This window comes from Pogona vitticeps, chromosome 6 (genome assembly GCF_051106095.1).
Source record: "Pogona vitticeps strain Pit_001003342236 chromosome 6, PviZW2.1, whole genome shotgun sequence".
In the NCBI taxonomy this organism is placed as follows: domain Eukaryota; kingdom Metazoa; phylum Chordata; class Lepidosauria; order Squamata; family Agamidae; genus Pogona; species Pogona vitticeps.
In genome coordinates this window covers 18,126,117-18,147,990 of record NC_135788.1, presented here as the reverse complement: position 1 = coordinate 18,147,990, position 21,874 = coordinate 18,126,117, and the positions used below count along the sequence as shown (strand labels likewise).

General features: G+C 43.4%; 1 protein-coding gene across 12 annotated transcripts in view; it reads left to right on the top strand.

Moving 5' to 3' along the window:
• Positions 1-21,874, top strand: part of MYO3A (myosin IIIA) — a 131,054-nt gene that overhangs the window by 45,008 nt on the left and 64,172 nt on the right. For 11 of the 12 annotated variants that reach the window (XM_073003045.2, XM_078378630.1, XM_078378631.1 and 8 more), the window contains exons 8-10: positions 46-111; positions 2,028-2,183; positions 17,676-17,775. In XM_073003045.2, the coding sequence (XP_072859146.2) occupies positions 46-111; positions 2,028-2,183; positions 17,676-17,775 (322 nt within the window). Of the gene's footprint in view, positions 1-45; positions 112-2,022; positions 2,184-17,675; positions 17,776-21,874 lie in introns of all 12 variants that reach the window. The other variant, XR_013537770.1, reaches the window with a different exon arrangement.

The window sequence follows — 21,874 nt, the reverse complement described above, 5'->3', positions numbered from 1 at the left end:
ATGGAGATTATAATTATTAACCTGTTGCAACATTGTCTTCTGCAGGAATCCGCCTCCAACATTACGGCAGCCAGAGCTATGGTCACCCGAATTCAATGATTTTATCAGCAAGTGAGTGACAACAAGGCTATCAAAAAATAAATGAATGTACACCGTGCAGTTAAAAATACCTCTGCATTCAAACAGCCCTGCAGTCTTCCAGACTACACATTTCACTATTAATTTCATTTACTTCAAAGTGTTGATGATGACGTATAAAGCCCTAAATGGTTTAGGACCTTGATACCTGGCAGATAGCCTTCTCCCACCTAGATCTACCCGAATCACTCGCCATAGCCAGGAGGGATGGTTGAGGGACCTAACACCGAGAGAGGCCCGGAAAGAAAGAACAAGAAACCAGGCCTTCTCGGCAGTGGCCCCTCGGCTCTGGAATAGCCTCCCATTAGTGATCCGCCTGGCCCCCTCACTGGGTGTTTTTAAGAGCCAATTAAAAACTTGGCTCTTCAGGCAGGCCTTCCCTCCCGTCAATACTTGACTTTATTCTTATTTATAATTTTCTGTTTTCCCATCTTGAGCATTACTAACATTATTGTTTGAATTGTTTTAACTTTTTTAATAATGTTTAATGGAACCCGCCCGGAGTAGACTTTGTCTAAAGGGGCAGGATAGAAATCTAATAAATAAATTAAATAAATAAATATTACAAGCACTGTTTTTTTTCATAGTAATTAGTAGCTCATGTGTGTTTGTTCTTCCTGTTGACGCGTGGGAAAGGTCACATGCCCAGTTCTAGAGAGCACCTGGCCACTGTATCTGGCAGGGGTATAAGGAGGAGAGAGGGACTGGATGATTCATTCCAGTGCCAGGGTTGTCTGAAACACTTGTGGCATTAGCCTAATTCATGTGTTATGGCTGAATAAGGCACCAAAATGCATTTAAAATGGATGGGGCCTCACTCATAACGATGGTGCTTCTTTTTGCCCTATGAGACAATGAGATACTTCCTGGTAGTCCTGGCAACAGTTGTCACATCACCTTTTGTACAAATCAAGCAACTGCATAAAACTACAGTGGCTGTTGCTTGGTTTGGATGGACTTCTAGTGATTAGAACCACCAGTGGATTGGTTTTTGAACAATCAGCCAATTGGTTGTTGTGGGTTTTTCGGGCTCTTTGGCCGTGTTCTGAAGTTTGTTCTTCCTGATGTTTCGCCAGTCTCTGTGGCCGGCATCTTCAGAGGACAGCACTGTGTGCTCTTCAGAGGACAGCACTCTGTGCTCTTCACAGGACAGCACTCTGTGCTCTTCACAGGACAGCACTCCGTGCTGAGAGCACAGAGTGCTGTCCTCTGAAGATGCCGGCCACAGAGACTAGCGAAACGTTAGGAAGAACAACCTTCAGAACATGGCCAAAGAGCCCAAAAAACCCACAACAACCTTTAGATCCCAGCCATGAAAGCCTTCAAGAATACATTAAATCAGCCAATTGTTTTTTTGCTTGTTTTGTATGTGTGTGTGCTTTGCTTCTTAAAAGGGAAGGTCACCAGTTCTGAGCACAGACTTTCAAAATGTATTGCTGAGGACCTCCTTCCTCTCTTTCTCATTCATTTCCTTCTTTTGACCATTCTGACTTGGGGTGGGGGGACATTTTTGTCTCACTCTGGATATGAGAAAGTTGATAGCTTGAAACCCACTGTGGATTTTAGACTGAGCCTTACAGAAGCTATTCAAAGTGCTGGATGAACACTGGAGCTAGGATTCAGGACCTTAGAGAACTGTAAAATTCAGACTGAAGCCTGAAGTGAATTTGTCATAGTACAAAGAACCACTAGCTAACTACAGAGGTCCCAGGCATAGAGTACAGATAAGTATAATGCTGCGGAGCTAAAGCTTGATGCAGGGGAGATAGCCCCATATGCCTGCGATATGTCCCATATGTACAACACGTGATTAAGCATCCTCTGCTGCTACTGCCACTCTTGATTTATATCATTGTACTGCCTAAAGTTGTTCTTTTCTGTCAGTCCAGGTGTTTGACCAAAGATTATGAGAAACGTCCGACTGTGTCTGATCTGCTGCAGCACGAATTTGTGAAGCAGGTAGAGGGCAAGGAGAGCGTGCTACAGATGCAGTTGATGGAGTTCATTGATGTTCATCAGCAAATGGGAGTCACAGAAAAAGCAAGGTATACCTCACCTTACCTTACCTTTTTCAGGGGATGGATACTTGTCCCTCTCACGCAATACCAGAACCAGGGGACACCCACTCCAATTGAGTGTTGGAAGAGTGAGAACAGACAAAATAAAACATTTCTTTACCCAGCGTGTTGTTAGTCTGTGGAACTCCTTGCCACAAGATGTGGTGATGGCATCTGGCCTAGATCCCTTTAAAAGGGGACTGGACAGATTTCTGGAGGAAAAGTCCATCACAGGTTACAAGCCACAATGGGGATGTATAATCTCCAGGCTTAGAAGGAAGGTACCTCCAAATGCCAGATGCAGGCGAGGGGTTTCAGGAGACACTGATCTAGTTGTCTCGTGTGCGCCCTGAGGCATCTGGTGGGGTCACTGTGAGATCCAGGACGCTGGACTAAATGGGCCCTTGGCCTGATCCAGCAGGGCTCTTCTTATGTTCTTATGTCCCTTACCTGGTCTGTATTAAGCTACCTTTACTCCATTGCTGCTAATACACACTAAAACTCCATAGTCTGCAGTCACCTTTTCCTGCCATCTATGGGTTCAGCCAGCATGGGAAAAGATCATACTAATATAAGCACCTAGAACTGTTCTGTTCAAAGGGAGACCCTGACTGATCCGTCTCTCCCCTCCAAATGAAGAAACCTGTGCACATATCTCAGTATGTGTGGAGTCCTTTCCCATGCCAGTAGAGCACCCAGGTGATAGGGGAGTATTCCCCCATGGATACTAAAAGGGAGTGCAATCTCATGATCCACATTCTTTCACTATTTTGGGGACTGATGTAAACCATCCTAGTATTCTATAAGTGTTAACCATCAGTTCAGTACTACAAAAACCTTTATGCATGAATTAATTGGGATAAACAGGGTCCTGTACTCTGCACATGAAAAAGACACATTATCAGAGATACTCTGAATTACAGGGGAGATTGTTTTCATTTTTGTTCCCTGGATGTAGCACATGCATCTAAATGTAGTGTATGCATCATAAAGCACTTGGTATCCTGTAGCTTTTTTTTACAAAATTGCCAGATATGTGTTAGTTTAGCCCCAGTTTTCTGAAACAACTTCACTAAAACAGTGCATTGAATATGGACTATAGCTGTTCAAGTATTTATGTATTTCTAGTCTGCTTCAGGATAAAATGAAATGCAATTTTTAAAGGGAACATAGTATATAAAAGAGTTTACTTTTGACACATATAAATTGTTATTGCTGCCTTTTTCTTCGTATCAAAATGAGCTACATGGAGAAATCTTATTAAAATCATTTGCCTTTATATTGATTTTTTATGACTATTTAATTTCTTTTTCATTGTTTTGTTTTGGTTCTTTGCAATCCTCCAGTGAGACATAGCAATTTAATTTGTCCTTTTTATACCCTGCAACTTATCACAGGATGACACATTGCCAAGAAATGGAAACAATTCTCCTTTCCATCATTTTGGGAAAAAAAAGCCCTAAAAGACTGAAACATGGCCAGTATTTATAGGAATAAGAACATCCTTGGTCACTAGCTGGGAACAAGTCCAATGCCTTATACTAATGAGAGGGCCTGGAGCTACACCCAGGGGCTCAATCTAGACACAGGAACAATTTGGTACAAGCAGTAATTCTAAACACCCTCCCAGACAGGCATTAAGTGTCATGTAGTTACTTATTTAACACAGGGAATTTCAATGACTATTCTTCCTTGAGGTTGCGCAGTGTTCCATTTTTCCAGCATGTATTACAACATGTATTCTCTCTTCCCCGTTTAGTAATTATGAATGCTTTATAAAAGGTAATTCTTTTAAGTGCTGCTGAGACCTCTAAAATGTTGCCTATAGTAATAGCGGGAGCAGACAAAACTCTTTCTTTCTTTAGTCCACTGGCTCAGTACTGTCTATTTAGCTCTTGATTGTAGGGGCTTTTGTAAGTTTTTTCTAGCCCTGTTTGCCTGGGACTGAACCTGGGAGTTTCTGCTTCATGGCCCCAATGTCAAAAGTGGAGCCTGTGGCAACGGGACTAGAAATGGCCATTTTCTGCACCAAAAACACCTTGTCTAAATTGCTAGTTTTAACACCTTTGTACTTGGCAGTAGCCCTCCCTTCATTTGGAGTGCTGGTACAATTTTATGCATAATCCCTCTCCACAGATAGAAAGGCATAGGCCTAAAGACTGTTTGCGAAGGCTTTCATGGCCGGGATCTAATGGTTGTTCTGGGTTTTTCGGGATCTTTGGCCGTGTTCTGAAGGTTGTTTTTCCTGACGTTTCACCAGTCTCTGTGGCCGGCATCTTCAGAGGACAGCAACCTGTTCTCTGGCCGGGAGTACAGGTTGCTGTCCTCTGAAGATGCCGGCCACAGAGACTGGCGAAACGTCAGGAAGAACAACCTTCAGAACACGGCCAAAGAGCCCGAAAAATCCAGAACAACCACTAAAGACTATTGTTTCCTCTAACATGAGGAGGTCTTTTGAATAACCAGGACTTGATTTAGAAAAGTTCCATCGATTCGGTGAGAATCGGCGAGATTAGTCCTACTGGGACTAACAACTACATTTAGCCTAAATGTTCTCCCATTACTACCATAGTCTCTGTTCAAACAGCTCTTTAAAAACATGTAACCATGAATACCAGTAAATCCTTCACTTCTTTAGATGCACACATTCACAAGCCTAATATCACAACGGGATAAGATCCTCTGCTGATGGTAGTCATATCTGCTGAAACTTGTGCTCCAGGCCCCCAGTGGCCAGCTTTCACCATAAAATGGGATACCCTGTAAGTTCCATTCATTGTTTTGTGGCATCGTGGATGGGGGGGAAAGACCTGTGATGGCTAACATATTTTTGTGGAATTTCTTGGGCATTGATTTTTGGCAGCCACAATCATTTGCAAAAGCAAAGTATGCTATTATCTACCATCGCATAGTGTTTAAAGCACTCTGGGTGGTTTACAGTTTAATTATACGGGCTACATATTGGCCCCCTGCCCACCCCCAGTGAACTGGGTATTTAATTTACTGACCTCAGAAGGATGGAAGGCTGAGTCAACCCTGGGCTGGGTATCTGAGCCTGTCAGGATCAAGCTCACATTGTAAGCAGAGTCTTGACTGTAATACTGCAGCTACCACTGCACTCTCAGGATTGCTTGCAGTTTCCATTAATTTTTTTCAACATTGGAGTGGATATATCCTCCCACGTAAAAAGAACAACAGGAGGCATAATAAACAGAAACACGTTTATTCCCATGCAGCAAGTCTCATCTTTACATATATACATTATTCTGATAGGCCTAGGATATATAGAGATATGTATGGCAAGGTTCCTGTACCTTGGGATTTCTCTTCAAACATCTGAAACTTCACTAGATATTATACAGTTTCAAGACTAACCAGAATGCCTCAGGGCCTAACAATTTATATTTTCTGCCCAGTGATCTATGTTGTGCAGTTTAGCGCTTTGGGGTGGGATACCAAACCTTTGTGGAGACACAACCATTTTAAAAAGAGGACTAGGGAAAGTACAGCCGATATTTGTCCTCAGGGATCCCCAGGAGGTCACTTCCTGTTTTTTCAAAAGGCTATTTGAGGCCTAAATAGACTTGAGGAAGAGCCAGAAATAACCTTTAAATGGCCAGTCGCACTGCCAATACTTCTGGGGGTGTGATTAGCACTGCAGAAACGTCTGTAGCTGCGGGGCTGGCGCTTCGACAGGTGGCAGACCAGGATCCAGAGCAGCTGACACTGGCAGTGGATCCGGAGTGGGGTCTCGAGGTACCTCCATGCCCGGGATTCCCCCTTCCACCGCCACTTCCGGTTCTACCACTGCCAGTTCCACCATTGCCACTTCCGGTTCCACCACAGGGGTGCCCCGCTAGTGTACCCCCCCCCCCAGTTTGGGCACTCAGGCCCAAAAAGGTTCACTGTCACTGGTACAGGGCAATATTTTGACCCTCTCTCACACATTTGAATTGAGACCTTAGTCACCAAGTCTGGATGGAAAACATGGGTCATGGATCACAGTTGACCCCCTCAATGTGTGGGCCACATTGCCAGTGGATGGGGACCTTAACGTCCCCTCAGGGTTCCTCACAACCTTGGTGCTGAAATTCCAGTGATTTTGACAGCCTCAGCTGAGTGCTGACCTTAGGAAGATCTGAGAAATGGGGTTTGACCTGTGTTCCTAAAGACGCTGTCAACCCCATTGTATGGGCTATTCATGCATTACTTTCATGTTCAGGTAGTACTCACCTTAATCAGTCCAGTTTTTTGACACTTAGAATATTGGAAAAGATTACTGTGTGCTTTACAGCTCTCTTTCTCCACCTCCACCACAGCTTGGCTATATTAAACAATTTGGCCTGTTTCTAACATGCTCCAGTGCATAGCAATTAGATGACTAAAAGTGACACTTGAGCAAGGAGGTTATTCCATCAAGCATTATCTGGCAAGATCAGCTTGTCTTCTGTTGCCTCATCTGTCCATTTGTATTTGCCAATCCAGGAAGAATTGTAGTGATGCTGTAGCATTTTTTGTGTGTGGCTGAGCCAATTAGGCTTTACTATAAAGATTTTTCACACACACCCCAACCCTATAGACAGAATGTATAAGGATGACCTTTAGAAATGAAAGACATTGAGAGTATATTGGTCAACCTTACGGTAAAGAAGATGAATGTGACCGAAAAAATGGCTGGGTTTTTCCCCCCAACCCCAAGGAAAAAACGCACAAAAACAGAGGTTCAGAACTGATATAGCTATGGTTAAAATTATGCTTGGTTTGTATCTGAAATCCTGGTTAAGACCCAGTTGTACAGGGAAACATATTCTAACATTTTCACCAGTGTCATGCCTGCAGATGGTTTGTGCAGACACAACAAGCCCTACTAATCTGGGAAACAGGGCGGCTGATGAGGCTGGAAACCTGGTTTACCATGGTTTGCTCAGTACAGATGTGTACTGAGCAAGCAGAGAAGCAGCAAATTATGGGCCTTTAATTTCCAGATTCCTCAGGCAAGCATGACCTGCTAGAGACATTTAGGAACACAGGAAACTGCCTTATACCAGTCAGACCGTTTGAATACATAGCCTGGTGTGTGTTCTGGCTGGCAATGGTTTTCTAGAGTCTCATCAGAGACTTTCCTGTCCCTTGTTACTTGATCTTCTAAAGATGAGAAGCTAGGATCTTCTGGTATTCCCATCTAAACCTAACAGACCATGTGCAGGATAGACTTTATGGAAGAAGGAAATACTCACATTTGGTTTTCTGCTAGGTTAAAGTATTCTTAAATTAAATTGGGAAAATACAATCAAAGGTGGAACATGGGCTGTTCCAGTAATTAGATACCCAGCTGGAATAATAGATTGGACTTAAAATGAATTAGAACAATTGGATCAAAAAATACAGGAACTAATGAACGTGCATCATGCACTTCATCCAAAAAGTGATGTGGACAAATTATATTTACCACAAAACATTGGAGGCCATGGATTACTGCAAATACAAAAGATAGTAGAGGAGGAAAAAAGAAGCCTAAATTATTATATTAGTACAAGTAGAGAAAAATTACTTAAGGTGGTGAAAATGGAAAATATTGTGAAAACAATAGAATCAACAATTTGAAAATAAATTAAACAACTGGAAAAGTGAACCACTACAGAGACATCACCTGAGAAATATTGATGGAAAGTATGGTAATAATTCAGCATGGGCATGGCTAAAACTGGGGACCCTTAAGAAAGAAACCGAAGGCTTGATTTTGACTGCAGAAGAACAAGCACTTTAAAGCAACATGATGAAAGCTAAGATCCAAGGAATTAGTGCTAACTGCAAATGTATACTCTGCCAAGAAAAATACGAAATTGTGTCACACCTCATCTGCGAATGTCCAAAGATTGCACAAACAAATTGCAAAATTAGGCATGATAGGGTGACAAAATTAATGCACTGGTCATGGTGCAAAAAAAATAACTTGCCAGCCTCCAAAAACCAGTAGGAACATCAGGTAGAGAAGGCGTCAGAAAATGGGGAAGTCAAGATCTCGTGGGATTTCCAGATCAGAATTGATAGAGACTTTGAACATAACACACCAGACATAGTAGTAATAGAACGAAGAAATGTCCAGATCATTGACATTGCAAGTCCAGGGGATGCCAGAGTTGAAAATAAAGAATCGGAAAAACTAACAAAATACAGTCTTGGCAATCTAAACATCTCGCCCATGGAGGAAACAAACTTCACTGGTCCCGTAGACGTTATTGGGGCTTTGGGAACAATATCAAGATATTTCACACAGTACTATAAGCAGTTGCAGAGCTCAGAAATCACACCATCAAAAAACCAGCAGTATTAGGAACAGCATGCATACTGTGCCGATATTTAACAGATACTTAGGTTTTTGGTTAAAACCTGTATCTCTTATATAATACCAGTCAATATTTTTAGAATTTTGACTGTGCCTGGTGTTTTTAAATAATGATAATATGCAATCAAATCAATTTTGACTTATAGCAAACCTTTTCAGGGTTTTCCAGATAGAGAATACTCAGAAGTGGTTTACCATTCCCTATATTTGGGATCACCCTGGGACTCTGCAGCTTACCCAAGGCCGCACAGGCTGGCTGTACTCTCAGGAGGCACAGTGAGGAATCAAACTCTCGACCTCTGGATCCACAGCGAAATACCTAAACACCAAGCTATCCAGCCAGGCCCCTAGTTAAATACCAATGCAAGAATTACAGTATTTCCTAAAAATGCATAAATCTATGAAGTATTAAATACAGTGTTTCACAATTATTGTTCTGGATTTTTAAAAATATCTCTTTTTTCGGGGAGAGAGGTTGCTTTTATCCTTTGGAAGAACAGTTGCTCAGCTGACCTTGGAATTTTTCTTATCAAGTTCTTCTAGTTATCTTACCAACGACAAAGAAATTGCCGTGGAGTTGGCATTTCCCATGTTCTTTCAAGAGCCATCAGAAATCACTTTTGTGCATTTTGACAAAAGAGACGAAAAGAGCTCCAGTGACCTCATTTTGCTTTGACTGGAAGGCAGGAGATGATGAGGTGGGCGGCCCCGGGGCGGGGAGAAAGTGAGCAGAAACAATATAACTGTCTTGAGTCATTCTGCTTGTCTGCACAGCCTTGGAACAGCCTGTCAGTCAGTTGACGGTGCCTGTGCATTGGTAGGGTTTGTTCCAGATACTGTACAAAGAATAATAGTTTCATGGATTGAAATGGGGATTGAAGGGTGAAGATCCTTCTGTTTACAATGCCGTCTGAGCATAAAGGGTAAAGAACACCCAATCACTGACATCAGAGGAGAGAATTATTTTTGTCAAGGCTTTGGGTGCACAAGCACTGAAAATAGCATCATTCCCCTTGAGGAGATCTGCGCCCTTTGACCTGTAAACAGACAAAGTGCTGTGATGTGCTTGTGACAACCCCAGACCTACTGGAGGATGCCACAGTCTCACTAAGCTGCCACCAACCATTCCCTATAAGAAGTCACACAGACCAGGGATGGATTTTTAACAAATAAAAGAACAAGGTTTATTTACATAACACACAGGGAAAATAAAATGATCAAATGAATAAGATACAGTAACGTGGCTTAGTCTCAATCATACATACACTAGTTTGGTTCACACAGAACGCATTTAACTAAAGCACAGACCCTGAACCTATCAGTTCTGGCTAACCCTACAGACACCTGAACCTATCAGGTTGGTACTGACTGACACACAGTAGTACCCTGTCTGACACACAGACTCCCACTCAAGCTTCTTCTCTCAGCTCTTCTCCAGCTTCTAAGCTTCTCCACACACGCTCCACATATATATACAGTACAGCCCTTCCTCCTGATGTCCCGCCTTCCACTCCCCATAGGATGGAACTTTCCCTCCAAACCCATGACAGACAGGTAACATCAGTGCTGTATGTAACACCTCCCCTCTTTATAAGTTGTTTTGTAGGGGGAAAGCTAAGGTGCTTTTCACCAAAAAACAACCTGGTTAAAACACACAAAACAGTTATACATTAATCATACAATACCATACTTACTTATACTTACACTCTAGGCATTTAAACATTTACCATTTACAGTACATCAAGTTACCTTTATTCATACAACTAGGCATGTTTAATAAACAACAGGTACATTTAACTTTTTGTCACCAAAATATACATAGTCCATGTTTCTTTCGCCGTCTTCATTCTTCGGGTCTTCTTGACAAGGCGTCAGCAACACAGTTCACTGACCCTCTGACCACCTTCACTTCAAAGTCATAGTCTTGCAGGTTTAAAGCCCACCTCATAAGTTTACTATTGTGGGTTTTCATTGTCTTTAACCATTGCAGTGGTGAATGGTCAGTGCACAGAGTAAAATGTCTTCCCCAGATGTAAGGCTTGGCCTTCTGGATCGCGTAGACTATGGCCAGGCACTCTTTTCCCACGGTTGCCAAATGTCTCTCACCTTTCTGGAGTTTCCTATTCAGGTAGGACACTGGATGCTGGTCACCATTTTCATCCTCCTGGCAAAGAACTGCTCCTACCCCGCTGTTAGACGCATCGGTGTAGATGATAAACTCCCGGTCGAAGTCTGGAGCACGCAGCACTGGATAGTTGATGAGGGCCTCCTTCAACCTCTGGAACGCCTCCTCACAGTCGCTGGTCCACGGGATGCGGTCATCAGTCTTCTTCCTCGTCAGATCGGTCAGCGGAGCCGCAATCTCGCTAAACCTCGGGATGAACTTTCTGTAGTAGCCCACCAACCCAAGAAATGATTTGACTTTTTTCTTGGTGTTGGGTCTGGGCCAATCACGAACTGCTTCTATCTTGGCCTCGAGGGGTTTTATCACTCCTCCCCCTACTATGTGACCCAAGTATTTTATTTCTGGGCTACCCAGCTGCAGTTTGTTCTCTTTGCAGAGCCTAGGCCAAAGCACTCCCTCCCCTGGGTTAAAGTGCCTCTTCCTGCCTTCCTGGTCATCCCAAGCTTTCTTTCTGACCTTTTGAGCTTGCAGGGTCTCTGCTGCTAGCTCTAGGTTTCTCTTTAGGTCATTCCTTAAGGTGTCTATGTATGTCACAACGTCTTGTGGGTCATCCTGGGTGATCTGCTCCCAATTTTGTTTGATTAAATCAAGGGGCCCTTTCACCCTTCTCCCAAACAAAAGTTCAAACGGACTGAACCCGGTACTGGCTTGTGGCACTGATCGATAAGCAAACAAAAGGGATTGCAGCTTCTGGTCCCATTTGTTTGGATTCTCTGCCAAGTAAGCCCTAATCATGCGCATCAGAGTCCCATTGAACTTCTCAGTTAACCCATTACTTTCAGGGTGATAGGCAGTGGTTTCCTTGTGCTTAATTCCACAGATTTGCCATAAGCGTTTCATGAGCTTCGATGTGAACGATGCGCCCAAATCTGTGATTATTTCTGAGGCAAATCCCATCCTGGACATATACCCCACCAAGGCATCTGCCACTGTGTTAGTTTCAATGTTAGTCAAGGGAATGGCTTCAGGGTACCTCGTGGCATGGTCCACAATGGTGAGAATGAACCTGTTCCCCCTCTTTGTGGCCTTGGGCAAAGGTCCCACAATATCCACCCCTATGCATTTGAACGGAGTGTCAATCACAGGCAAAGGGCACAACTTTGCTTTGGTCCTGTCGCGGCTATTCCCCTGCCTTTGACACACATCACATTGTTTACAGAACTCTTTGATCTGCTTCCCTATTTCAGGCCAGTAAAAATTCTGTGTAATTCTCTGTTGTGTTTTGTTCACCCCTAAGTGCGCAGCAAACATGTCAGCGTGCCCCCTTTGTAAGATCATGGGGCGATACTTTTCAGGTACCACTAGCTGACTTCTGATCCCATCTCCCCCTTTTGAGATATTCCTCAGGGTCTCCCTATATAAAATTCCTTTTTTCTCTAGAAATCTCACTGGGGTTTCAGGTGTTAGCTGGGCGTCTGTCACCTGTTCAAAACACTTTTGGAGAGTGGCGTCTGCCTTTTGCTCTTGGCCAAATCGGCTGTCTGTGGTTAAGGTTTCCACCACAGCTTCGGAACTCCCCCCACCTGCTTCCGTCTCGGGCTCATCATTACCCCCCTGAACTGTCCCCGTGGTGGCTTGTGAACGTGTAATCACTAGCACCCGTTTCACATGTTCAGCCAGGTCATTTCCCACGAGCACGGCTGCTGGCAGAGTCGATGAAATCGCTAGCCGCCAAACTCCCCTCCAGCCTTGAAAGTTCATAGGTACCTCAGCTACTGGCAGCGAGATCACCTGTCCCTCAATCCCTGCCACCTTTATGCTCTCATTCGGGATTATATACTCCCTAGGAATAATATCTGGATGGCACAGGGTCACCTGGGAACAAGTATCCCTTAACCCCCGATACTGATGGTCAAGTATTCCTACGTCCACCCCTGCTGTTTCAAACAACTGAGAATCTGTTCTCACAAGTAAGCAGCGCCTGACCTCCACAAGAGGACCATTTTCCTCAGCCTGATCAGCAGATGTCACTGTTCCAGATTGAGTAGCCATGGCAACAGGCTCCCTCAGTGACAAGGAGCTTTGCTCTTTCTGGACACAGAACACAGCTTTTGGCTTGGTTCCACTCGAATCATGAGGCACATTTCCTTTTAGCTGCTTTAATTTCTCACACTCTGAGATTAGATGGCCCTTTCCCTGACAGAAATAACATTTTCTGCTATATTTTGAGTCTTTCTCATCTTGTTTTGGTTTTCCCTCCAAAATCTGAGGTCTTGGTTTCATGTCTGAGGGCTTCCCTTCACCATGGGCCCCTCCCCCTTGCTGGTTTTTCCCTGGTCCCTGAGAGTACTTGCTGTAGGTGTCTTTAGGTTTTCCTACAGATTTCTCCTCCTCACCTAAGGGCTTTCTTATCTGGTAAATAAAATCTGTGATCTCGGCTGCTTCTGCCACAGATTTCGGTTTCCTTTCCCTCACCTGGAACTTCAGTTCCCCATGCAGGACTGAATAGAACTGTTCCAGCGCTATCAAGTCTTTGAGCTGCTGAAAGGTCTCTGTCCCCTCCTGAGATAGCCATTTCTCTAGCAGCCTCACCAGTTGGGCCCCCACTTGGGTAAAAGTCTGCTCTGGTTTCTTTGTGAGGGACCTGAATCTCTGCCTCAGCTGTTCCGCATTTATCCCATGTCTGGCAAACACCAGTTTTTTAAACTCTGCAAAATCTTTCATCAGTTCCTCTGGCATCTCTGCATAGACTTCTGCCAGGCTGCCACTGATTAAAGATCGCATGATGGTCATCTTCTCAGTTTCCCTTACTGAGAAGTCCACAAACGCTCTTTCCACAAGGGAAAAGAACACCTCAGGACAATCTCCCTTGTGGTACACAGGGAATTTCTTCAGGTCAGCTTTAGACAATTGGCCTCCCTCAGAATCCCTATTGTTATTATTATTCTGGTTCATCAGTTCCAATTTTCGTAACTCAAACGCCATTTTCTCTCTCTGCAATTCCAATTCAAATTGTCTTTGCCTCTCCCTTTCCTGCATTTTTTCTCTCTCTAATCTTTCCTCCATTTCAAATTGCCTCATCCTCAGTTCATGCTGTTGGGCTATGAGCATTTTCCTGAGTTCTGGGTTCTGTTCTCCCGTGCTGTCCTCCTGCACTGAGCCAAATTCCTCCTCAGAACCTTGGTCTACCTGGGGTTCCCTCGCTTCACCCATTTCTGCCATTTGGCTTCGAGTCAAGGGCATAATCCCCCCCCCCCCAGAACAGGCTGCTTTCAAAAGTCAAGCCTCAAAATAAAGCGACCACCTTTTTTTTTCTCTCTCTCTCTTTTGCCTCAGAACCAGCCTTCTATAGACTGCTGCTGTTCTTCAGCACTAACTTGCAACTGTTGCCAGCCGGAGTCCAACCCCCCTCTGCTAGGCCTCTCAGCAGACAAGCTAGATCACTGCTATTTCACACAGTTTTTGCCTCAGCTTTTTCCCGCCAAAACAGGTTGCCTCAGAGCTCCCTAATCTAGTCCCCAATTGGCACATTCTTCCACTAGCGCACCTCCCCGTGAGGTACGCCTAGAAGATTACCTACGCGCCCTCAGATTGTCCCTGACTAGACCCCCCTTGCTCTGGGCACACTTGCCAAGGCTTTGCTGGACCACTGGACAACTGGACCAGTCGTATCCCACACGCTGGACACCAATCAATGTGACAACCCCAGACCTACTGGAGGATGCCACAGTCTCACTAAGCTGCCACCAACCATTCCCTATAAGAAGTCACACAGACCAAGGATGGATTTTTAACAAATAAAAGAACAAGGTTTATTTACATAACACACAGGGAAAATAAAATGATCAAATGAATAAGATACAGTAACGTGGCTTAGTCTCAATCATACATACACTAGTTTGGTTCACACAGAACGCATTTAACTAAAGCACAGACCCTGAACCTATCAGTTCTGGCTAACCCTACAGACACCTGAACCTATCAGGTTGGTACTGACTGACACACAGTAGTACCCTGTCTGACACACAGACTCCCACTCAAGCTTCTTCTCTCAGCTCTTCTCCAGCTTCTAAGCTTCTCCACACACGCTCCACATATATATACAGTACAGCCCCTCCTGATGTCCCGCCTTCCACTCCCCATAGGATGGAACTTTCCCTCCAAACCCATGACAGACAGGTAACATCAGTGCTGTATGTAACAGTGCTCTCATATCGGAATCTTCTGCATTTTGAAAAATATAAACCGTTTATCGAGGAATCCATGAAACAATCAGCATCCAGGCTTGTTAGATTTCCCTCTAGAAGTATGTTGTGCAGCTGAATCTCTCTTAAGAGAAATGTTGGAAAAATACTCTTTGAGGCAAGGAACTGATGATGCTCTGGAAAATCCATGTGAGGGGAAAATGCAGAAGACGAAAGAGGAAGCTTTCCTAGTGGCTTGGCTAATTTTATCCTTCCCATAGGCTGAAAGTGATACCACGCTGGACTTACTCTAACAACGCTTTTCTCTATATTTGGCAGTGCAGTAAAAATAGTTCACAATATGTCATGGTTAACATCAGGAATGGGAAATGACAGGTTGACTCAAGCTCTGTGCCATTTCCTTGGGTGAGGGTGAAAGAATAGAATGAGAAGGATAAGCTGTCAGTTCCTACAACCATCACTGACAGCATCTGTGTAGATAGTTGGTCAAAGTCACCCTGCCAGCAGGACAGGCTGGGAAAGAGGACAACTTTCAAGTATGGCTTTGCCAAGCAAATTGCTTCAAAATTACACATTTGCTTAAATACCAAGCATAATTTGTCCTCACTAATAGCCTGATCCAAGCATTTGGACTCAGCCATACAATGCTAAAGACTTGGAGCAATTCCAGACATGTCGATACAATGTCATTCTGATCATTTGCCAGTGTACAGTTCCCTCCTTTGACCTTGCAGACCTGTGACACAGCACTTTTTGGATTCCCACCTGACATTTCTCAGATCACTGTTTCAATGGACTAGAGTTCTGGCTGGCTGTAACCTGTTAGTGTTGAAAAGAAAGTGGAAAATTGGTGTTTTTGTGCAATCCAATTTAAGTTTAACATATGAGGAAACATCAACAGAAGCAAAGTGATTTATCACTCGATCGAGTCAGGAGGTGAGGCTGAGGAGCTTGACGCCAAGGGAGGCCCGAAAGGAAAAAACAAGAAATCGGGCCTTCTCGGCGGTGGCTCCTTGCCTCTGGAACAACTTGCCTCCAGAGATTTGTGAGGCCCCGTCGCTCGATATTTTTAAGACCCATCTAAATACGTGGATGTTTAAGCAGGCCTTCCCTCCAGACGACACTTAATCTTTCTCTCTTTATCTATTCTTTGTTATCTTTGCCATCTTGAAGAATTTGCTTATTGTTTTTCTTTATTGCTCATTGTTTATTGTTTAATATCTATTGTTTAATGTTCTTGTATATTTTTATTTTTGTGATATGTGTATGTTACTACATTTTACCTCTCTGGAAGCTGCCTAGAGTGGTCGTTTTGACCAGACAGGTGGTGTACAAATAGGATAGATTAGATAGATAGATTGATAGATTGATAGATTGATTGATTGATTGATTGATTGATTGATTGATTGATTGATTGATTGATTGATTGATTGATTGATTGATTGATTGATTGATTGATTGATTGATTTAAAAAATCCCACAGTTGTTGGCTCCATTGCATTCTCTGATGTCCCACTTTGGAAAATAGATTATTCTGTTACAATTTATCAAACAAGAAGTTTGTAATTTTGATCTTGTTACAGGAAGGGTACACTACTAGTCTTATTGCTTTTCCATTCAGTGTGAAAAATTGTGGTCAAGGGTTCTAAATACAGCACTTTCATAATATTATTGCTGATCCACTGGATGAAAAAACTGATGGAATACACAAAGTGTTGTACGATTGAAATAGTTGGCCTGCAGGGTCCGGCTTGTTTCTGCTGTGAATGCTGCTTAGAGAGAGGTTTGAGGGTCAGACTAGATTATAACAGATAGCACATGAGACCCTGGAAGCCCATTGATGTCCCAGTGATGCAATTTCCTTGTGTTTTATGTCTGAGCAATTAGACTTGCAAATGAAGTTAAAGTTTGCCTCTTGATGGTGAAACACAAAACAAAGTAAGCTGATTTGCATGCTATGGATAGTGAGAAGAATTTGTGCTGTGACAATTGGATGTCTTTCAGCTCTTCAGGAATTTCAGATTCTAACAATGTGTTACTGTAGCTACAACATATTATTTTGACTCCCAGCTTCCAAATGGGGAATTATTGTTGCTAATACAGTACCATGTTTCCCTGAAAATAAGACAGGGTCTTATATTAATTTTCGCTCCAAAAACACATTAGGGTTTATTTTCAGGGGATGTTTTATGTTTTTGATGTACAACCATCTACATTTATTCAAATACAGCCGTGTCATCTTCTTCTGGTTGCTGCACAATGGTGGAGGGCGGGGTTTCACAACTGGGGCTTATTTTAGGGGGTAGGGCTTATATTACGAGCATCCTGCAAAATCATACTAGGGCTTATTTTCAGGTTATTATTTTTGGGGAAACAGGGTAATTAAGGTAAACACTGACCACAAGAGTTGGGTCAGATCATCATTTTGACTATTTGGTTCAGACCAATTTGGAGACTGCCACATTCAATCTGAGAATCCAAATTGGAACCTTGATTTTCTAGATTTGATTGTTTTTGAAGAAGCTTGATCTTGTTTGGAGAGCCAAAGGTTCTCCGTCTCTGTCATAATAGGTACAGTTCAGCCAGTCTCTATTGCACGGCTGTGGTGCACCAGTGTATGGCTCCAATATAATATAAGGTAGCAGTATGTCCACATCTTAAGTGATGTCATTACAGTTAGGGGGTCCAACAGTACAACATCATAGGGTGGTACTTGTGTGTATTCATATCTATTTCAATCACTCTTACATTTAAATATTTTCTTTCCATGTGCTTACATTGCCTCAATGATTGTTCTTGGACAGATTTGAGCGTATTCATACTAAGAAAGGGAATTACAACAGGTCTCCAAATGGAAACCAAGAAGAGGTAGATGATCTCGCAACCCTGGAAGTATTAGATGAGGTAAGATTTTTTTGTTGGTGGTGGTGTTGACAGCAGACAGCTTGTGACCTTTCACATACTGAGGAACTACAACTCTCATAATCCATGACTAGCAGGCCACATGCACCCCACAGTTGCTTTGAAGTGATAGAAGAATGCAGAAGACAGTAGCCCATAGTCAGTCATTTCCAAAGGCCAGGAGAAATAACAAGCTTTTAGTAGCTGCCAGTAAGTCAGCAGGTGTGGTGACATATTGTGCGTCTCTTCCCCATGTGGGATTCTGTGATGAAAAATGTCATGTTCTTAATTTGGACATCACATCCATAAAAAAGAGTAGGGGAATAGGGACAGAACCACCCTCCACCATGATTTTTTCACTGGTATTTAATAAGTTTGGTACAAGACAGATTGCTGCTTTTCACATATAGAGTCCTATATAGTTTGGGGCCCCAAGGTATGTGACAGTACTTCATTCCCTGGGAACTATCCATTCATTAAGATGTGCATCCAAGATCTTGCTTTAGATGCTGCCATCTTTCAGCACTGAGGTTGGTGGCAACTGGAGAAAGGACCTTTTGAGTGCTGGTACTTGTACCAGGACAAACCATTGGTCCTTTTAGGTTGGTATTACCTTCAACAGTCTTTGCCAGCTTGATAGCACACCAGCTGTGTTGGCCAGTGTCTCATCATCCTTTACTTCACTGAATCCTGAAAGATGAAGACCAAGAGAGGCTGTTCTGTACTGACTAAAGGCAGCACTCAGGGATTTCAAACTGCACTCTTGCCTGGTCTTAGCTGGAGATGCCAGCAATTGAACACGGGACCATTTGCTTCCAAGTCATGTGCCCTGCCATTGAGCTATGGCCTTTCCCCATTGGCTGGCACCACCTTCTAACAGCAGATGAAGATGTTTCTGTCCTCTTGGTTCTTAATGGTTTAATGGTCGTTATTTCTTCATTTATTGCTTCTTAACCTCTTAGTTTGAGTGTTGTGAACTTTTAATTAGCATTTGATGTTTATTTGCTGGTTTAAACTGTTCTATTGTATTGTTTTGTTGGCAGCTATAGAAGCTATAGAAAGTGGCTTAGAAATTGTTGCAATAAAATTAAAATAAACATAGACTCACACATCATATATGTACCTAGACCAGTACTTCCTAACCCGGGGGTCATGACCCCAAGGGAGTTGTGCTTCACCTTATATGTGTTGTAGCCTTTGTTAAATAACTTACTCTTTGACCTTTTGGAGCTGGTTATTAAAGTTAGCATGTCTGTGTATGTATGAGAAACAGCCCCTTCAGAGGAGAAAGAAACCTTTACTTTCTTTCTTTCATGGTGATGACTTTACCCCATTACAAATGCTTTTTATGTAAATATGGCAGAGGGTCACAGCTTACCGGCTATTATAAAAGGAGGTCAAAACTCAAAAAAGTTTGACCTTATCTAGACTCATCTAGACCACTGGTTCTTAACCTTGGGTTACTCAGGAGTTTTGGACTGCAACTCCCAGAAGCTTTCACCACCAGCTGTCCTGACTGGGGCTTCTGGGAGTTGCAGTTCAAAAGCATCCGAGTAACAAAGGTTAAGAACCACTGATCTAGACCTTAGCTGCCTTCCATTTAGATTTTCGAAGTTGTAGCTAAGTTAGTCTGTGCAAGCATTTCAGCAAGAAACACAAAACAAAAAGAAAGCAAAAAAAAAAAAAAAGACGTAGCAACCTTCGCGAATACAGCCTAAAGATCAATTGCCACTTAGTTTTATGTCAGGACTATGTCATGATTAGTTGATTTCTAGAGTTTGTCATTCTTCCAGTACAACTGTGCCAATATTAATCAATTAATGGTGCAGAAGCTGAACTAATGAATGTGATTAATCTAAACTGTTTGGCCAGGCACCTAATATTTATTTATGCCATGATAAGCCATATGCTAAAAGTTGTTTGTCAAAGGGCAAAAAGCATTAAAAGTAAGAGCAGGTATGGGAGAGAGGAAAGTAGCAGAATTATCTTGCGTATATTTTGCATAGATTTGTCTTGGCAGGTCTACTGTAAAAAGAAGATGGTGAACAGACCCAGCCTTGCAGTTGAGTAGCAAAATCACATTTTTCCCACTCAGCCATAACAGGGTCTCAGCTGCTCTGAAGAGTTGCTCCTGATCCACGCTACTCTCCAGAGCAGGGTACTGTAGCTCTTCACTCAAGGGCCTTGCAGGATCTCTGCAAAAGGCAGTGGTATCCATAACTTGCCCCCTAAGGGACAGGGTCTGCAGCCTGGGGGTGCTCCTGGACCCCAGTCTAACTTTGGAAGCCCAGGTGGACTCGGTGGCCAGAGGCGCCTTCCTTCAGCTGCGGAAATTATACCAGCTGCGGCCCTACCTGGACGAGCGGAGTCTCATGACAGTTACACATGCACTGGTAACATCTCGTATAGATTATTGCAATGCGCTCTACGTGGGGCTGCCTTTGAAGACGGTCCGGCGACTGCATCTGGTCCAGAATCGAGCTGCGCGGCTGGTGAGTGGTGGAGCCGCTAGAGATCACATCAAGCCGATTCTGTTCAATTTACATTGGTTACCAGTTGCTGCCCGAGCCCAATTCAAAGTGCTTGTTTTGACATATAAAGCCCTAAACGGCTTGGGCCCTGGATACTTGAAGAACCGCCTCCTTCCATATGAGCCTACCCGGCAGTTAAGATCTAGCCAGGGGGCCCTTTTGAAAGAGCCATCCCTCAAGGAGGTAAGAGGGATGGCTTGTAGACAAAGGGCCTTCTCGGCAGCTGCCCCTAGACTATGGAACGCCCTCCCAACTGAAATTCGTCTGGCGCCGACGTTGATGACATTTCGGCGCCAGGTCAAAACCTTCCTGTTCCAGAAGGCTTTTAATTGAAATAACAACTGTGGGTCCTGATGATGGCAATTCTAATTGTATTTTAATTGTATTTTAATTGTATTTTAATCATTTTATTGTATTGAATTTTAATTATTGTAAGCCGCCCAGAGACCTCTGGGTAGAGTGGGCGGCATATTAAATAAATAAATAAATAAATAAATAAATAAATAAATAAATAAATAAATAAATAAATAAATAAATAAAGATGCAGAGCAGCCACAACGCCTGCCCTCACACCCTGTGCAGGAGGAAGAGGAAGATAAACCATCACTGATAGCAACAGTGATGCTGACTTTGACCTGGGGTGAGTCTCTCCAAAGAAAGAGAATGAGGAGGATGAAAACATTTCAGCTACTGCTAGAGATGGGGGCATTTGTATTTGTAAAGAATATCCCCGCACAGGTAGCATTAACGAGGGTCCAACCCCATGAGGCTGGATGGTCCACTCACTGATCGGCCGCGGACAGCACGATTCTACAAATGGCTCTGCAGTGCGCAATCCGCTTGCCATTCCTGGCAGGAGATGGGAGAAGAAGCCTCACTGCAAGATCGAAGAGTGGCGAGCAGATTGCATGCTGCGGAGCCATTCATAGAAGCATGCTGTCCGCATCCGTGGCTGATCGGTGAGTGAACCGTCCGGCCGCATGGGGCTGGATCTCGTTAACGCCAGCTGTGCAGGGATATTCGTATATGAATCTCCCCATCGCTAGCTACTACTAATGGTAACTCCCCGCAATGCATACAGGAGGAAAGTCTAAGGCAATAGTTCCCAACCTCGGGTCCCCAGATATTCATGGATTAAAACTCCCAGAAGCGTTCACCTCTAGCTGTTCTGGCCAAGATTTCTTGTAATTGTACTCTAAGAACATCTAGGAGCCCAAGGTCTAATGAAATTGCCTGTTTTGTAGCACAGGTAATTTGGGAGATCTGTTTCAATTCTCAACTGAGCAATGAAACTCAAGGAGTGAATTTGGGCCAATCACACACCCTCACCCTGATTTACCTGACAAGGCTGTTGTGAGGATAAGAGTAGGGAGGAAGGGAACTGTGTATATCACCTTAAGATCATTTCTAAATAAGAAAGAAGGAAAGAACACTAGGCTGATAGCCATCTCTAATTTCTTTGTTGTGAACAAATCACAAAGTGATGGGGAACAGCAAAGGCAATAAATAAGAACCTAGGAGGTCCTCTGTGTGTTGAAATCTGCAAGGAAATAGCAGCAGCTTATGCGTAA